The sequence below is a fragment of the Meriones unguiculatus genome, chromosome 8 (assembly GCF_030254825.1).
Source record: "Meriones unguiculatus strain TT.TT164.6M chromosome 8, Bangor_MerUng_6.1, whole genome shotgun sequence".
Classification (NCBI taxonomy): domain Eukaryota; kingdom Metazoa; phylum Chordata; class Mammalia; order Rodentia; family Muridae; genus Meriones; species Meriones unguiculatus.
Genome location: NC_083356.1, coordinates 5,038,583 through 5,057,234, shown reverse-complemented (window position 1 = coordinate 5,057,234; position 18,652 = coordinate 5,038,583). Strand labels below are relative to the sequence as shown.

The following is an 18,652-nucleotide window of genomic DNA, read 5'->3' as shown; positions in this document are numbered from 1 at the left end:
GGAAAAAGATCATTGGTCAAAAACAATTTATACAGGACACTTATTGACTTTACTATTATTGACTCTTGTTTTTCTCTTTAATTCAGTGAGCTCTTCTCCAGTGTTTCATTACCTGAGGAGCTGAAAGATGTGAGGTTTCTAACGGAGTCATCAAACCATGTGTTCCTTTATCATTCTTAGTCAAAAAAAATAGTAGTCCTGGAGTTTCTCTAGTAAAGTAAGCAGCAGCACAGACAATGGGGCCGCTCAGCTGGCCCAAAGAAAATCGCTGTCTTGGGCACGCTGCCTGGCTTAAGTTCTGTAAATCCACCCTAAGAGATCTGGGAAGACGCTGAGGCAGAGGCTCACCGCGAGCACAGTGCCCGGGCTGCTGTTCACTACGCTAAGGCCTTGGGAGTTTCCTAATCTTCCATGTTTTGTCTTTTAGACGTGCAACTTGTTATATGCACATAATAATAAATAAAGTAACAACCCTTCTTAAATAAAACAGACTTTTAAAGGTTTACGATGCAGACAGATACATTTAAAGATCAAGGCATAATTAATATATTTAACTGAAACTGGGAGGTAAAAAGCCATCCCCCTTTTTCTAGTTATCAACTACATAAAAAACAATTTAGTTTTTTAATGTCGGCCTTAAAGATATCACGTCAATGGGCTGGAGAGATGGCTTCAGCACTTAGAGCACTGCCTGGTCTTCCAGAGGACTCAGGTTCAATCTCCAGCACTCACATGGCAGCTCACAACTGTGTGAAACTCCTGTTCCAGGGGATCTGACACCCTCACACAGACATGCCTCCAGTCAGAACACCAATGTACATCAAATCAAAACAAATAATTAAAAGCAATCATGTACAAATGAATGCTACTTTAGAAAGCTTATCATGAACAATTTAAGTAACCTAGAGCCACAGAGGAGGAAAAGGAAGTAGACCTAGTTCCTGCCTAGAAATCCCAAAGTTTTCCCTCATGCTGCAATGAGGTCAGACGTTAAATATTTGCTCAGAGATATGAACTGCAGAGCAGTGCCTAAGGCAGAGTGAGAATAGCCAGGTGAGAATAGCCTTCCCTTCAGCATGTACAAGCATAGGTGAAATCAGAAACAGTCGTTCAAGTACACAGAAGCACTGAGAGACGGTAAAAGGCTTCTCTGTACACATCTGTTCACACAAAGGCCAGGAAGAGGGACTCAGCTCCAGTCATCTGAGAAACACATCTGAGAAACAAGGAGATGGTAATTCTATCTGTATATCATGTAAGTGAAGATTACCTCATCATTGAGCCAATTCAGATGGTTTAGAGTTTGAATATCTTTGCGTGTAATGGTCAGGCGGAACGCTTCGCTGAGGACTTCATCTTGGTTACCATTACGGAAAACATTCTTTATTTCTTTCTCCATTTCCTAAGAAAACAAATGAGCAAACATAATGGTTTCAGAAAAAATGGTTTCTCACCAGACTGTATTTACCATTCCTCAACTTCCTACAGTTCACTGTTATCAGTTTGTGACTATCTAACATTCGGCTTCTCTTCCTTCCGGAGTCTTCCTGGTTACTGCCTCCCACCCACCTAGCTCCCCCCTTCCTTTTCCACTCAACGTTCAGATCCTTGTTTCCTGTCAGTTTCAGGAGACTGACATAACCTTTGCTTAAATCTTCCTAGGTCCGTAAAGGCTTCATTATGTCTTATATTTCTGGTTCAAGTAGTTTTCCACGAAACAAAAGTTTTCACAAAAGGTAACATGAAGTAAAAGAAGCATCCTTTAGGCAGGTGTTCTTTTCAGAGACAATATTCTGTTTCACTTTTAAAGAAGTAAAAACATGGACTTTAGGACAGCCGTGAAGCATGTGGAGCTCCCTGGCGACACGGTGGCTGTTTCGTTTTCATGGTGCTGGCAATCCAATCCAGGTCCAGGGGCCTTGCCCTAAGACGCAGCATCCACCACCAACCTGCGCCCCAGGTCCAACAATGACGGGAAAGGTATGAATCAAGAAACTGATTTTAAAAACATACACAGACTTCTAAGCATTTTCTAAAAATTTCATAGTGAATTATTACTGCTTAAGAAGAAACATTATAAAAACAAAAAATGTCATAATGAAACCCATTCCTTTATATGCTAATTAAAAAAATAAGACAAAAACAAACAAACAAAAAGAAATAGCACTTCCCAGCTCACAATTTGCTACGGAATTATTTCCTATGTGAGCCTGGGTTGCAGTTCAGCATATATGAAACGTTGGGCTCAATTCCCACAACTGTATCAAAACAGAACAAAATCTCCCAAGCCAAACCCACAAAATTATTTTTTGAAATATAAAAAATTATTAAAAACAAATATGAAAGATAAATTTACTGCATATCTTTTCACTGAAGCTGCTAAAACTCACCAATAATGAACCTAGCAATTTTGAATCACTTTTAAAAGCAAACACTGGTGCATTAAGGCAAATAAAAAAACACTCTAAACATCGGATACCCTCCTGCGATGCATCCAAAGCTGGCCATGGCACCTTTTCTAAACAAAAAGCAACCGCAGAATTTCTCTTTTTGAGACGGGGTCTCGCTATGGAACTCTGGCTGGTCTGGAACACCTACGTAGATCAGGATGGCCTCAAATAGAGAGATCCACCTGCCTCTAGTGACAGCATGCTGGAATTAAAGGCCCTCACTATCACATCCTGTGATAAAGGAATTCTACTGTAGAAATTTTTGGTATGCACTTTACCTCTGTAATTTCAGGAAATTCATTTTCACTATCAGTTATTTCATGACTTTTTTTCCTGGTTTCTTGGACAGCTGTTACAGGAATCTCCTTTTCAAGAGGTACACGAAGGTGCAGTTCTACAGAATCAAGTACCGCATGCTCCTGTTCCTGCAGTCTCTGGAGACAGAACTTCAGAATAAGCAGGGCAAAGAAATCTACCACTGGACTCTATGACTGAGCCACTATAATGCCATGCTGCTACACAAGTGTGCAGCCGTCACTCAAGCATGGGACCCTCCCCAGCACTACAGCCTGGTGTGCTACTTATTTTATAATCCATTTAATTGTTGTTGTTGTTGTTTTGAGACAGGGTTCCTCTGTATAGTCTTGGATGTCCTGGACTACTCTGTAGACCAGGCTGGCCTTGAACTCACAGAGAGCCGCCTACCTCTACCTCCCCGAGTGCTAGGAGCATAGGTGTGCGTCACCACGCCCGGCTTACTTTTATTTTTTGTGTGTGAGTGCTTTGCCTGCATGCTTGCATGTACACCAAGTGGGTCCCTGGTTTCTGAGAAGGGCAGGAGCGGGTGCTGGATCCCCTGCACCTGGGGTCACTGACAGCTGTGAGCCATCATGAGGATGCTGGAACAGAACCGGAGTGCTCTGCACAAGCAGCTAGTGCTCTTACCTACCGAGAAGTCCTTACTCAACACGGCTTGTTTCTTTACCTGGTTTTGAAGCCGCAGGGCCAGTGCCTTCTGTTCTTCAATCTGGCGCAATCTTTCCCGAGCTCGAGAATCATAAACACTAGTTCTAGGAAATGAAAAGCAGCAGTCAGATCAGCGTCTCGGCTCTGACCACATCTCTGCAACACATGGCAGATAACAGTGAAGAGAGCTCACACATGCAGAAATTCCACTTAGACCTCAGTAAAACAACATGGTTACTTAAACTATTCTATCCCTTCTACTGAGGTAATTTACATATAGTTAGTGTGACTTCTGTGGGTATTGCTAAATACAAAGCCCTGTTTCAAAAGTACGCCTCTCAATGTGGCTGGTGAGAGTGAGGCTTCACCCTGAGCATCTGAAAGCAGGGCCGAGCCCCAGGAGGGCAGATAGAACACTATACTGTCAAGGCTGCAGCTAATTATTATGTATTTACACTCACAAAGACCAAGGGCTGAGGAAAACTGAAAAGGTTTTAGCACTTGAAACTAAATAATTTTTTTCAGTTATTTCTCAAACTCCCTAACAACTCAATAGTTTAATGGTAAAATAATGGCAATTACTTTATTCTTTACACAGCTAGTTTTGGAATATTTTCCAATTTAACTTAGGTTTCAATAACTGTTTCATAGTTGACAAATATGAAAACAGAAATCTCCTAACTGGGACAGGAGAGATGGCTCAGTAAGAACTCCAGAGGACTTGGGTTTGGTTCCTGTTATTACCCATGGGGCGCATCACAACCCACGTGTAACTCCAGTCCCGGGGAGCCTCCGGCCCTCCCGGCCTCTGCGGGCACTGCATGCACAAGACACATAATCACACATGCAGGGAAAATACCTGCACATGTGAAATACAGATACATGAAATCTGCAGAAACAAACTATTGTAATCTAAGAGAATCTTAAAAATCCAGTATCTGAAGGGAATAAACAGGTCATTTTTACTGAGTAAAAACAATTAGGATAATTAACTAGTTTTTTTTTTTTTTTTTTACTCCTTCCTAAATGAAAATGAAATGATAATAAAAAAATATCCAAAACAATAACTTACAATTCTTTGATCCACAGCTCTGCCTGGAAGAAAATAGGGCTACAGGTGGGGAAAGAAAGTAAGCAGAGGGGTTAGGAAATTTCAAAGCAATTACTTCAACAGTTTGTAAGACTACTTTGCAATCACAGAATAACAGATATCCAACCAACACAAAAATAACTAAGTGAAACTTAAAGAGCAAAATTACACCTGTACTAAAACAATGACCTAAAGATCTGAGGAAATGAAGTTCAGCCCAGTTCTTGAATTGAATGTGAGAATAACATATATTAAAAAAAAAAGTCCATTTCTAAAAGATTATATTAAGATAGAAAAATACTGTTCTAAATGGCTCAGGCTGACAGAATTCTTACAAGGTCTAATCAAATCTTGAATTCTTGGACTTCCCAGTCTGAGTCAAAACATACCCACACCAAATAATAGGACATAGTGAAAATCTCCACCCACAAAATAGTCCATGTCAAATTGGCTAAGGAGTCAATGAGGCGAGGTAGAGACACAGAAGTCAGGCCTGTTCCAAAGATGACAGGCCTACTCCATTCCACAGGCGCTTGTGGACAAACTCAATGAGCGCTGAGTAGGTCACAGGAGTGTTAACTGTTCCAGCAGCTTTCCCCCTTTCAACTGCTTTATCTCCTTGCAAATCTCTGAGCAATCTATCACAGAAACACATGGAAGAATGAACCCTTTCCAAAAGGAAGCCTTGGAGGTCCACAGAACAAGTGCACAGAGCACCATCTGGAAAGCCAGACTTGGCTCCACACAGTTTTCTGACTCTGAGTCAGTTAGCTTCAGTTTCAAGATGTGTAAAACACAGCGTGCTTAGAGCTCCTTTAAGTTCCCACTCACCCATAGGCTGACTGGCAAAGAGAATGCCGGTCTGCCAGCTCGGTGCTACCTGCACACCTGACGGTGCAGCACAGCAGAGAGGCTCAGCGATCTTCAGGGTAGTGTGTGTCACGGAGAGACAGTAACATGAGAAGGTGCTCATAGCACGACACAAAGATGAAAAAGGAATTATCCAGACCTCACACTAAAGGGTCATGAATTTGTCTACGCTCCTTATTAAAACATAAATTTGATGAAAACAGATTTTTGTCTATTCATAAGCTACTGTATCCTCCCCAACTAGAATACTGCCTGGTACAGAGCAGATCCATGGTTGCTGAGTGAGTGAACAATGTAGAGGCAAGCACGTCACTGGCTGCGGCATCTGTCGGCGAGGAAGGACACTCATGAAGGAAACTGCACTTCTGAAGAGACTACACATTTAGTAGGAAGAGCTACAAGCTTATCTGTGCATTGTTGTTCTTAGTGCTCTATATGGAGAACTGCTCTCATGGCTTCATTTATGTTAAGCCTCATGAACTCTCCATATTAATTAACCTTTAATATAATATGTAACATGAAATTATTACACATCCTTTACAGAAAACAAACACTTGCTGAGGTTCAGAAGGACAAATTATATTAGAACCACAAGTATTGTAAAACTTATCTGTTCAATCCCAAAGACTATGTTTCTTCTAGTGTTGCAATGCCTTTCAGCATGCTAACATGTCAAACAACAAGAAAAGCCGAGTACTGGGCTACTTGAGAGGGCATTTGGGCTTGGATGATCGCCTATGTAGAAAGCTTTACTTACTAAGCACCATTGCATGTGAGACCGGGTTCAAGTTCACTGTGCAGATGAGGATGACTCGACCCTCCCGCTTCCACCCTTGCAAGTGCTGGAATCCAGGTGTGCACCACCACAACCTGACAGTGTGTTATTCTTCACACAGTCAACGGTAAGGTGTCACGCTGGACTTTTATTGACAAATGAGGTTCAAAAGAATAACCTGAATTTACATGAAGGCCAAAAAAAGCTACAAGCAGAAGTCAGACCTGCCTCTAAGTACCACACAAGAAATAACAAATCCAAACCTTCCATACATTCTCCTCAAAAGACTTAACAGAGAAACTTTTGTAGAATACACAAAACTTAGAATAGATATTAGAGCTGCAAAGTAGCTGATTTCCTGAGACAGACATTCTAGCGCCTGTAATCTCCTCATAAAAGCCGCTACCACTATCATCCTACCAGTTCCACTGCCAAGGCACTGTGTGATGATGGCATAGCAGTCTGAGTAATCACTAAGAGGAAGAAGGCTGATACCTCCAGGAGAAGTAAAGTTCTACGTGGAAGAGTACATTTGAACTGAGACTTATACCACTAGTGTCAGACAAGTTAAAGGAGACAGCAAGGAACAGTGATGCTAATACAAAAATATATATCATACGTACAAACTAAGAACACATACAAAAGGATCTGTTCACCAATATAGCTCTAGCCACGTGGTGCTGACACACATCTTTAATCCCAGCACTTTGGAGGCAGAGGCAGTAGGACCTCTGAATTCCAGGCCAGCCTGCTCTACAGAGTGAGCTCCAGGACAGCCTGTCTACACCCCCCCATTTATATATATATGTAAACATATATAGTATATACATATTCTATACAATATGTATTATATGTGTGTGTACAGATGGCTCCTTCTCTGACTTCTATCATTTGGCATTTGATCACAGACTTCCTCACGCCATTGTAAACAGTACCCCCAACCCTAGTCTCTCTTTCTTCACTTTTCTTCATAGCATTGATAATTACCACTTTTTGCTCACTATTTGTTTGGCAACCTTTTATAAAATGAAGGTCCTTATAGCACGTGGGTGGCAGAGGCAGTCAGATCTTTTTGAGTTCAAGGCTAGCCTGGTCTACAAAGCAAATTCCAGGCTAGCCAAAGCTAGCCTGTCTCTCTTACAGTGAGAGCCCGTCTCAAAAAAAACAACAGCAAAACACCAAAGAAACAAAGAGGAAAATAAAATGCGGCTCCTTGAGCAGAGGGAGTCTTAGTCACTGTTGCTATATGAATGTTGTACCAATACTGAACCCACAGTAGGTTCTCGATAAATACTCATTAAAGGGAAGAGAGTGCCAGAGAATTTAAGACATGCAAAGGAGTTCTTTTCAGTTTACGTTAAGGCATTCTGGCTTAACCCTAGTTTTAAAAAGTGTCCTTGAGACAATTTAATAACTGTAGATCATTAAAGCTCTTTGATGATCAGACATGAATTTTAGAAAGACAAGTATGGTTGCAACATGAAGGTAGACCATGGAGAACTTAGTGCAGGACATACTGAAGAAGATAGTGAAGGCTGGAGGGAAAGACAGAACAGGAAGTCACTAAACTAACTTGAAAAACACATGAAAGAGATTTAAGTGGGGGCAGTTTTATACTAAGTAACTAAAGAAAATGAAATTAGCCAACCCCTTTCCTAGGCTTACCTGGAAGGTGGAATCTGAGGTTCTTTTACTTTGAGTAAAATCACAGAGTCTGATCCTAAACAAAGAAATATAAGAGTATTATTAGTAAAATCCCACCATTTACCAGGTCTCATTTCAGTTTAAGTTTCTACACGTTATTGTGTTCTGCGCCACAAGCATAACATTATTCATAGAGCCAATAACAAGAGCCTATAGATAAAGTTCAAGAAGGAAAAGCAAGCAGTTCCACTTTTGCCCCAGATATAAGGAGGCACTAGACACACAGCACATCTGCCCATCAGCATCTGTCCTCGGGCCCTGCCTGCTCTGTGCTTCTTCCTCCTGTTTCCAGGGAACATGAACAGCCACAATTTTTAAGGCTTAAGTTCATATCACAACATGTACTAAATTAGGTGAGAAGAAGGGAAAGAAAAAAGGAAAGAGCAGAGACAAAGGTAGAATTTGTAGAAATCACTTCACAAGTACAGACTTTGTCACTGTGTATTTTCAATGCTTGTCAAGAGCAGGGTCATGTGCCCCTCAAGTACTGTGACTCTGGCCTGACTTAGACCATGTATTAACAGCACAAGGGCATGATGCAATGCCATGCTGAATGGTGTTTCGGTCCAGCTTCATCTCAGTAGCCCACTACAAGATATGTATTTCTGACATTGGAAAATTTTTCAACTTTTGATTTTTGGAAAAAAAAAAAAAGATAATTTTCGGTAAATCATTTCATAAAATGTAATACAAGTTTTCATCTCTAGTTAAATAGTGATATCCTAACAGTTGAATTCCTAAGTAAGAATTTTTAGAAAATGATGAGTATAATGATGACGACAGTAAATCAAATGAACTGAGAAAGGAGGAAGCCGTAAGAGACAGATGCTCTGTATGCGTATCTAGCCATGTCATCTAAAACCTGCTTTACGTTACAATCTGAATACATACTTTATAAAACGAGGATAGTTATCCTCATGACAAAATCTTCACCACCACCAATGCTCAGGCCGGTATGGGTTAGCTGAAAGTCAGGCAGCAGATTCCTGTTTCTAAAATGTTCAACCCCTCTGACATACAAAAAGCTTCTATCAAAATTAAGGGTTATATGATAAATACTTGATTAATGCTTGAAAATTCACAGAACTTCAGAGAACCTCATTTGTATTATAAAGTAAGAGAAGCAAAAAGAAATCCCTGAAAGCAGTCAGGGTGAGTGAGCTTTGACTTCTCAGGAAGTTAAAATGCCTGGCATGGTAGCACATATCTGTAACCCCAGCTCTCTAGAAGCTGAGGTGGTAGAACTGCCACAGTTCAAAACCAGCCTACTCTAAACCAAGTGCCAAGCAGCCAGTGATACACAGTAAGACCCTTAAAAAATTTATACCATGTCCTTTGTATGTAGGAAGAAAGCATACCCCTTAAAAAGAAAAGGAGGGATGAAGGGATGGAGGAGAGTGAGAGAAAGGAAAAATGAGGGATGAATTTTATTTGTGGGTTTGGTTTTATCATGGTATGGCCACGTGAATCATGTGTATGTAATGAAAATCTCGTATGTATTAAGTTATATGTGTTACAGTTTTGCCTGCAACAGATCCAGGGAGTAGTTAGCTGGATGTTATTATTATTTACCTTCAGATTGTGTAGTTGATGCTGGTACATTATCTGGCTGATGAGAAGCAGAGAGGTGATGGTGAGAATCAGAGTCTTTGGATGCAAACGAAACATCTGGGGTACCAGGTGACAGGGAATGTGCAGTGTGGGACAAATGCTCCTGTGCAGGTAAAATGCTGACAGATCCAGAGGATGAAGTATCAGAGCCAATGACATGAGAGGCACAAGAGCTTCCATTTCTCAACAGCGAGTCTTTTAAAGAGTCCTTATTGGAACTAAGACACCGAGACCTGGTAGAAGAAAAGGTAATAGTTTCAATATCAAGTAGTAAACTATAAAGTTAGGTTCACATGAAAGATGCTTTCGTGACTCACAGGTGTAAGGGAAAATGTGTGGTGGGCTTGGCTACAGAGAACTGTTTCCCTGTGACCATCTGCAGCAACTGTCTGTAGATCTCTTTTTCTTCTTCTTGAACTGTCTATAAAGGAGAGAGAAAAAAAGATCTTAAATACATCCAATGAGGCAAACACTTTTCAAATTAGCAGGCAGATAGACTCTCAGGCCTCCTTCCAAAGCTCTAGCAGTCCTGAAGATAAAGAAATATTGTACATTGATGATACTCTGAAGGTAATATGCATGAGAGGGGCTAAGCAAAATTCAGTCTCAGAGGTAGCTTGTTTTGGAAAATTACAGTGGACTTACTAATGCTGAGAAGCTATTGACTATAAAACCAGAAAGCCATGAAGCAATTATTTAATCACTCAAATGATAATGAGTCCAGAAATAAAGCACTTAAGACTTCTAAATTAGAATCCTGAATAATCCCTGGAGTCCTGATTCTGATTTAAAGGTCCTGAGGAGGGAAGCACACAGTCAAGCGCTGTCAGCTCTTTACTCTATGCAGGTATAAGTATTTTTTCAAAGATGGTTTCCATCTCCACCATTTATTTACTTATTTTTCTCTAAGTCTCAATTTAGTACTTAGAAAAAAATAACTTGTAAATTTTCTCATTGACTTAAAAATCTACTGTTTTAGTCATTTGATATTCACAAAATGAATAAAATAAGCTTACAGCTTTTGTGCGTTTATATTACAGTTATTATAGAAACTGTCAATCAAAAACTTGTTCATGGCATAAAGAAAATTAAAGGGCAAGGGGGCTAAAAGTTGATGGTGGGCACACATCAAGAAGAGATATGATCTGAAAGGTAATCTTCAGCAGAAACCTAAACTAAGGGTACAAGTTAATGATGACTATAAGGATGTATATATGCAAATGCAAAGCCCAAGACAGGGATGTGCTTGATGTACTCAAGTGTTTTAAGATCCACACAAAGAAAGAGTAGAACAAAGGAGGTCACTGGGAGACAAGGATTCCATGAGGATCCGTACCTACAAAGCATCTACTTTACACAGTACTAAAATGTTTTTCTAAGAAACATGTCCTGGTGCCTTTTTTCAGCCACTAATCTTTAAAACTGAAAGTGTTATGGTTTTCATTGACATTTCAATAAGTGCATTAACATTTTATTTAACTGTAAATATTTGTTGAAAACAGAATAAATTAAGAATTAACTTTGAAAGTAAACAGACACTAACATTTCTCTTCCCAAATCTTTCACTGTTGCTGCAAAGTAAATTATAATGACGCTGTCATTCTAATGTTACTCATTTACTAGATGCATTTAAATTGTGAAATAGGACAACTACAACCCTCCTGAAATTTGAACAGCTCAGTGATTAAAACAAAAGCAATAATTAGGTAAGCGTTTGGTGGACACAGATCCCAAGGGGAAAACAACAGCTTGCAGTGTTGTCTGCAGGGCGTCGGGGTCCACACCGTTTTACATTCATATTGCATCTATGATACTGATGACCTTGTCTAGTATCTGACATATCAGTTAAGTTCTTGAGAATGGAGTTCAATCCTGTGAAGCACCAGAAATGACAAGACAGGAGAACAAAAGAGAGGCTACATTCCAAGAAGAGAAAGAACGTCAGGAATCAGAAGGGACAAGACAGCTCAACAGCATGAAGAAATAGAAAGGTGATCTAAAGGAAAATGTGTGTATAACTTCTAGCCCTAGCTCCACTCCACAGGGGATTTTTGAGTACGCTTGAGTGTACGCACAGCCTGAGAGTGTACACAGCCCGAGAGCACACACGGCCGGAACGTGCACAGCCTGAGTGTGCGCACAGACCTACTGACAACTAGCAGTTTTAGATTCAACAGTCTTCCTACACAGTAGGTTTCCCTAGAAGAAGAAATCAAGAAAACAACAACAAATACTGCAGAGGAGGAGGGTGGGAAAGAACCTTTACGTGCTGTTGGTGGGAATTTCCACTGGGGAACTGGTATGGAGGCTCCTCAAAAACTAAAACTAAAACTAATATATGATTCTGTTACACTCCTTTTGGGTATTTACCCAAAAGAATAAACTGTCAAAACAAAATACAAAATTTCATTTGTAGAATACCTGTCACATGAAAATAAATTATCATCCCTTTGGGGTCTGAGACAGGAGAACTGCTGCAAATAAAGGCCTCTCTGGACTTGAAAGCAGTAAGACAGGATGGGGGTACCTGCTAAGACCTTGTTTAAAACAAACAAACAAGCAAAAACAAGAAAGAAAGGGGTTGGGACAACGAACTACTTTGACACAGAAAAAAACACCTAAGGAATGGAGCCAACAAGAGAGAGCAACTAGGAGCTTATATGATCAAATACTTATATGCATAAATGAAAATTTTACAATGAAACTCATTATGTACAATGAATACCTACTAATACAGAAAACTATCACACAGGAAGAATTTAATGAGACTAAAGGATATACATCTTCTAAACGGTTTACTTTGGTTTCAAGGAGTTTGGCCAATGAAAAAATGTTGTTTGGGATGAACAATGGCATGCAGCTTCTAGAAGAACAAAGTTCAGTGCGATTAAGGTGAATTGCAGGGAAGGTGAAAACTGGAATGGGGAATAAATGGTGTTTGTTTTGTACCTGCAGGTACACATGTTCATCACACACAGACATGGAGTGCAGTCTATTAATTACAACATGTGATTGACTTCTGCAATTAGGTGGCATTTCTGTAGGAGTACAGCAAAACTGAGTTGTAACACTGTAAAAACCTAACCAAAAAAAAAAGAAAAAAGAAAGAAAAAAGAAAAAAAGAAAAGGCTGGCACATGCCAGTAATCCCTGCTCTCAGGGAGGCAGAGGCAGGCAGATCTCTATGAGTTCGAGGCCAGCCTAGTCTACAGAGCGAGTCCAGGACAGGCAAGGCTACACAGAGAGACCCTGTCTCAAAAAACAAAAACAAAAACAAAACAAAACAAAACGGGACTGTATAAACCTAAGAGAACAAAATGAGTTTCAGCAAGCAAATATTGTTGTAAATCACTGTAATTTAGAATCCTAAATTCATAGTCTCTCATTTTACATAACAGATTTACATAGAAATAAATATGAAGCAAAATGGTTAAAAGCTTTTCTGCTAAATCCAAAATGTTTGGGTTTTGGCAGAACTACCAGAGCATTAAACAAGGAAAAGAGTGCAAGTGTCCTCACTCCACAGACCATGGTGCTCCAGCCACAGAGCGCTGCTCAGGGAACTGTCTGTCTCACAGCAGCACCTGACTACAAAGAAAGATTTGTGGCTTTTAAATGTTTCCCTCCACATTTATTTATTTATTTATTGTGGGAGTGGGCACATGCGAAGGCCAGGGGACAGCTTGGAAGAGTCAGCTCTCTCCTACCGTGTGGGTCCAGCGATAAACTCAGGTTGTTGGTTGCGCTCGGCAGCACGTGCTGCCCCTTGCAGTGCCATCTTGCTGGCCCTTGACTTACATTTCTCCTGTTTAACTTCTTACTGTCGCATCATTTTCTCCTTTCCGAACACTTATACTCTCTTTTACAGTACTGCACAACAGCACAAAACACTCTATACCTGTGCAGCTCACAGTGATCACATGTGGCTGTGATGTTCAAGTGACCAGTGTAACTAAGAAGCCACAATTTTATTTCATTTAAATTGATTTGAATGGTGCTAGGTAGCACGGCTCTTCAGTGTTGCCCTATGAATTGACAGTTGTGCAGTTACTACTTGTGTGTTTCTAATCCTTCTCAAAATCCCCATCTTAACAGTCTAGTCAGCAGCAGTTCAAAGACAAATCTCAATTCTTAATTAGGTATTAATACAGCAATTTCCTTCTTTACTTTAGGCGAATATTTTCATTTTGTAGATTCTAACATTTCTATGAAGATTTTCTTTTTTATAGTTTATAAATTTCCATAAAAAATTCTCTAGTTCTAGCTAGGCATGGTGGCACATGCCTTTAATCCCAATACTTGGGAGGCAAAGGCCAGTGAATCTCAATGAATTTGAGGCCAGCCTGGCCAACATAATGAATTCCATGACAACAGGACTACATAGGAGACCCCCCCAAAACAAAACAAAACAAAATAAAACCTCCGCACCACCTAAAACTCTCTAGTTCCAATGGAGAAATACTATTACCTCTGCATTACTGGTAATTTACCATAATGAAATACATAAAATATTTGTTGAAAGTTGATAATGATGTCTGTTCTAATATTTGGATATACATATAGGTGTTAGTCTCAATGAAAAGTGGTTTCTTAATTGGAGAACACAGACCAGAAGTCCACTGACACAAAATTCCCTGCACCTCATTTCCTAGCCGAGGTTAAAACCTCATCACCTCCCTGCTTCAAGAGGAAGGGGAATGCCGGCTCCATGCTCTCTCCTCAGCCAGTCTGTGGCCTGGAAAGCCGGCTGGAAGAGAAGACTTACCTGGTTAGCCCACGTCCTTGGGGTGGCAATGGAGGTGACAGGAAGCAAGGAAGCCAGGAAGGGACTGCCGTCAAATGACGGTCTAAGAGAGGACTTGCAGACCCTGCATTCCTGGGACACCTCTACCCAGCTGCTATGCTGCTGGTTCCCATCCCCTGACAGCCATTCTGTATCTCCTTCTAGAATAAGCACAAACCCTTCCAGTGCTGTAATTAAGAAGAAATTAAGCCAGGGAGGGCAGCTCACACCTGTAATCCCAATGCCTGAGAGGGTGAAGGATGAGGATCAAGAATTTGAGGCCAGCCTTAACTGCATAATATGTTGAAGGCTAGCCTGGGCTATTGAGCACAACCTCCCTCTCAATAAAATAAAAACAAAAAGAAAAGGGAAAACTACTTATGTATGCATGTACGAACTAGTACATACTTGGCACAAAATTCAACAATACAAAAGTGAAATAAAAATTAACTGGGTTAAGAAGTCAGCTGAGTAGTAATCACGAATGAAGCTCTGTCCCCAGCAGGACTGACCATTCCCTCAAAGTCAATCTCCCTTTTCCTGTTGTCACTCAGCTCCCTCACCAATGGCAAATATGCCAGTTTCTTAGTCTTTGCTCTATTAAATGATTATTCTGTCACGTTCCTCTTGGCTATTTCAGGTTCAATACAAACTTAAAACTTAGAGAAGCACAACTTAACTAAACATTTACCATTTCACAAATAATCCTCCATCTTCAGTTAACAAAATATGCAACTATCTAGCATGTAATACTGTATTTTTGACTCCATGCACAGTAAGCAAAGCTAGACAGGAATGTATCAGCATGTTGTGTGAAAGGAAGCACTCCAGAAGAAACTTCAGAAGACCTGCACTCTAGAACTGCTAAACCATTTACTAGCCAGGTGACTTTTCTTTCCTAATCTGTAAGGTAAACTCACCTTTACCCATTGCACTGGGTTAAAAGAACTAACACTAATACATAGAAAGCACATTAAAATACTTCTATACAAAAGTGAAATCACAACTCATTTGTATCTCTACAGCAACCAATACCTAATAAGATATATGACAAATATGTAAATGAATAAACTCACACTTCTTGCTACGTCAAATATATACTGTATTACAGTTACAATTTCACACTTTATGTTACTGTGTGAAAAGAACAACTCAAGAGTCAACAGAACACTTTCTTTTGAGAAGGTCTGTGACCTCCAAGATCCTACACATAATGAAAAGAATAAACTTAAGTGGCTTTAAAAACTAATGTGTATGTATGTATGCATGCAAATGTATGCACACACATGGGTGCGTGTACAAACATAGATGCAGAAGTCATAGGTTAACCCTGGGTATTCCTCAAGAAGCTGCCTGTCTCCGTTTCTGAAGCAGGGTCTCTTGCTGGCATGGAAGTCACCAGTGGGCTAGACCAATGAGCCACTACGGCCCCGACACCTGCCTGTCTCTGCCTCCCGAGAACTGACATTACAAGCACATGCCACCATGTTTATATGAGTTCTGGGACTTGAACTTAAGTCCTGATACTTAATGGAAAGCACTTCACTGACCAACCTATCTCCCCAGTCTCTTGCTGGCCTTCTATTTTTATTTTATTTATTTATTTTTTTCAGACAGGGTTTCTCTGTATAGCCTTGGGTGTCCTGGACTCACTTTGTAAACCAGGCTAGCCTTGAACTCAGGGATTCGCCTGCCTCTGCCTCCCCTAGTGTTGGGAGTACAGGCGTGTGCCACTGTAATTGGCTTGCTGTCTTTTTAAAAATATTATTTTTATTTTATATTTTGTTTTTATAATTGAAGAAAATTGTTTCTAGTGAGAAGAACAGATGTTCCATAAAAGTCAAAATAACAAAAAACTGTTAAGCAAAGCTCACAGTTTTTACTAAAGAAAACAGTTCAAAAAGGTTGTGAAACAACAGGATCAGAAATCAATAGGAAAAACAATGTTCTTCCAACATTTTTGAACTTAGCACAAAATTTTAAAAAGAGTAATTATAGGGAAAAAAGCACAAAGAGTATTAGGTAAGCACAATGGTTGATAAGCACATGACAGCATGAAGGGCCCCTGCTGCTCTTAGTGGCTCTGGCCGCAGCTTTTCCTTACCTCTTCTGCTGTGCTGAAATGTCGCCTCTGAATTTTCTTAGGGCTTAACAGACTTCGCCGGCATGAGCCACTCCAGGACGGACTTGGGGCAGGCTTAATGGGAAATGACTTTTCATATGCAGACACATGGCAGTGATGGTTTGACTTTCCTGCAAAGCTGTTTGGTAATCCACTAAAAAAGAAATTTATAAGAACATTTAAGATAAGTCTCGTGATTATTTGTACTTTCACTTTCAAGAAATAATAAAAACATGGCTAGAGAGAGGGCTCAGAGGTTAGGAGCACGGGCTGCTCTTCCAGGGGACCTAGGTTCAATTCCCAACACCCACACGGCAGCTCACAACTGTCTATAACTCCAGTTCTAGGGGATCCGACACCCTCATCAGACATATGTGCAAGAAAAACACATTAAAAAAAAAAACAAAAAAACAGACCGGTAGAATGACAGAAGTACATTTGTGGGAAATATGTAAGATTTGACACATGAGGTTATAGCATCAGGTTCTGCCTCTTAAAAGGTCTTAGATTGCTAAGTCATATATTTATCAAATAATTAAAACTGTTTTTCTTAGATACACAAATCTAGAACTTAATATGACATGACAGAGAACAAATCAGAGTATTTCCTGTTGGAGAACATGGAGTGGAGGTATGCTAATCATATATTTGCTACTTTACATTTCTATTCCACAGTCCTGTCCCTAAAGCTCTTTGGAAGGAATTACTTTAAACATGTAAGGATGGATAACGCTGAAATCTCATAACTAAACCTTTGCAGTGAATTTTAAAATTTGCTACAAGACCAACAGAGGGCTCTCCACTTTCAAGAAGAACACCGAGAAGAATTTCTACCAGGGTGTCCTGCACACTGTGATCTACCAGGCTGCACAGCACACTGTGGATTCTTACTGTGCCCCCTCTAGTGCGAACACTGACAAGATAACTCAAATACACAATCTAGCTAAAGCCTACTAGTTTAAAGCTTTTCCCTCCTTATATGATGCCTTCCATCTGCCATTACCTAGCAAGTCTGGGCAAGGTACATACTCTGACCAAAGTGAATTTTTCTTTTTCTTTCATTAACTCCCACGGACTGAAAATAGTTGAATACCTGACTAAACTAAATTCAATAAACTCAACTAATTATGTGGTCTGAACCTAAATGAGCTGAGGAGATCTAAAGAACACCAAAACCAAATACACTCTCTTAATTTTTTCAAAATCTACAGACTTTTCTGTATAATATAGAAGAAACAAAGACTCCAATTTTCAGCCTAGGTTTCTGTTCTTCGGCTGGGAGGACACAATACAAGACAGTAGTGGTAGTGCAAGAGTCTGGGAAAGATAAAATGGGTTTCTACAGCATCTTTTTGTATTTACTGAAGTATATCTTTTCAACATCAAAATAACCAAACCAAAGAACAGTATAAAGATAGCTTGCAATGTCAGGAAACAAGTGCCCTACCTGTATTTAATGAGTTTGAGTCTATCAGAGCCAGAAGCAAGTTCAAAGGGAATTCAGCAGAAAAGATGTCTTTAAAAATGCAAACAAGCAAGTAACCCCCTCCCTCAGCTATTCTAGGTTACAAAACCAAAATTGTCAGAATGTGAGCACTGAAAGAATAAGAAGGACGGGTGCCGTGTTCCAACACTGTCAGGAACTTAAACGTAATGGAGGAGCTGAGGGACCTGTCGTTAACAGCCAGTGGACATTTGGCAAGGGAACAGGTGGGGCTCATGAACTGGGATAAAGTTCTCTACGCCCCTTACTTTCTAAGAGTCACAAGATGCTTGGCCCTAACTGACCAGCGCAGAGGTGGGGTAGCTCTGCTTTAAGTCAGCTCATGTGAAAGACTGTAAAGTGACTGAGCTCAGGGCTGCAGAGCTGGCTCAGCAGTTAAGCACTGGCTGTTCTTCCAGAGTGCCTGGATTCAATTCCCATCACCCACATCACAACTTACAACTGTAACTCTAGCTCCAGAGGACCTGACATCCTCACACAGACACACATGCAGGCAAAACAACAATGCATATGATATAAATATATATATATATATAAATTGAATAAAATTAAAATAAATAAAACTTTTTTGAAAAAGTGCTGAGTTCTTTGCTATTCCAGTTGCAGAGATTGACTTGCTTTTTTCACTTTAAAACTTGTCCTGGTTATTTTACACCTACCAGGTGTCTCTTTTATTGATCTAGAAGATTTGGCTTTTGCTCAATTTCAGTACGAAGGAAAGAAATATGTATGTATTAATATGGTTTAAGGCCCTAAAATTCTAATGCAACACCTACCT

General features: G+C 40.1%; 1 protein-coding gene across 6 annotated transcripts in view; it reads right to left on the bottom strand.

The window, feature by feature from the left end:
* Senp1 (SUMO specific peptidase 1) overlaps positions 1–18,652 on the bottom strand; it is a 50,890-nt gene that overhangs the window by 16,117 nt on the left and 16,121 nt on the right. For all 6 annotated transcript variants that reach the window (XM_060388700.1, XM_021655817.2, XM_060388699.1 and 3 more), the window contains exons 6-13: positions 16,353–16,524; positions 9,784–9,887; positions 9,428–9,699; positions 7,817–7,871; positions 4,489–4,527; positions 3,436–3,520; positions 2,729–2,884; positions 1,271–1,402 (exon numbers count right to left, since the gene is read on the bottom strand). In XM_060388700.1, coding sequence (XP_060244683.1) covers positions 1,271–1,402; positions 2,729–2,884; positions 3,436–3,520; positions 4,489–4,527; positions 7,817–7,871; positions 9,428–9,699; positions 9,784–9,887; positions 16,353–16,524 — 1,015 coding nt within the window. The remainder of the gene's footprint in view (positions 1–1,270; positions 1,403–2,728; positions 2,885–3,435; positions 3,521–4,488; positions 4,528–7,816; positions 7,872–9,427; positions 9,700–9,783; positions 9,888–16,352; positions 16,525–18,652) is intronic.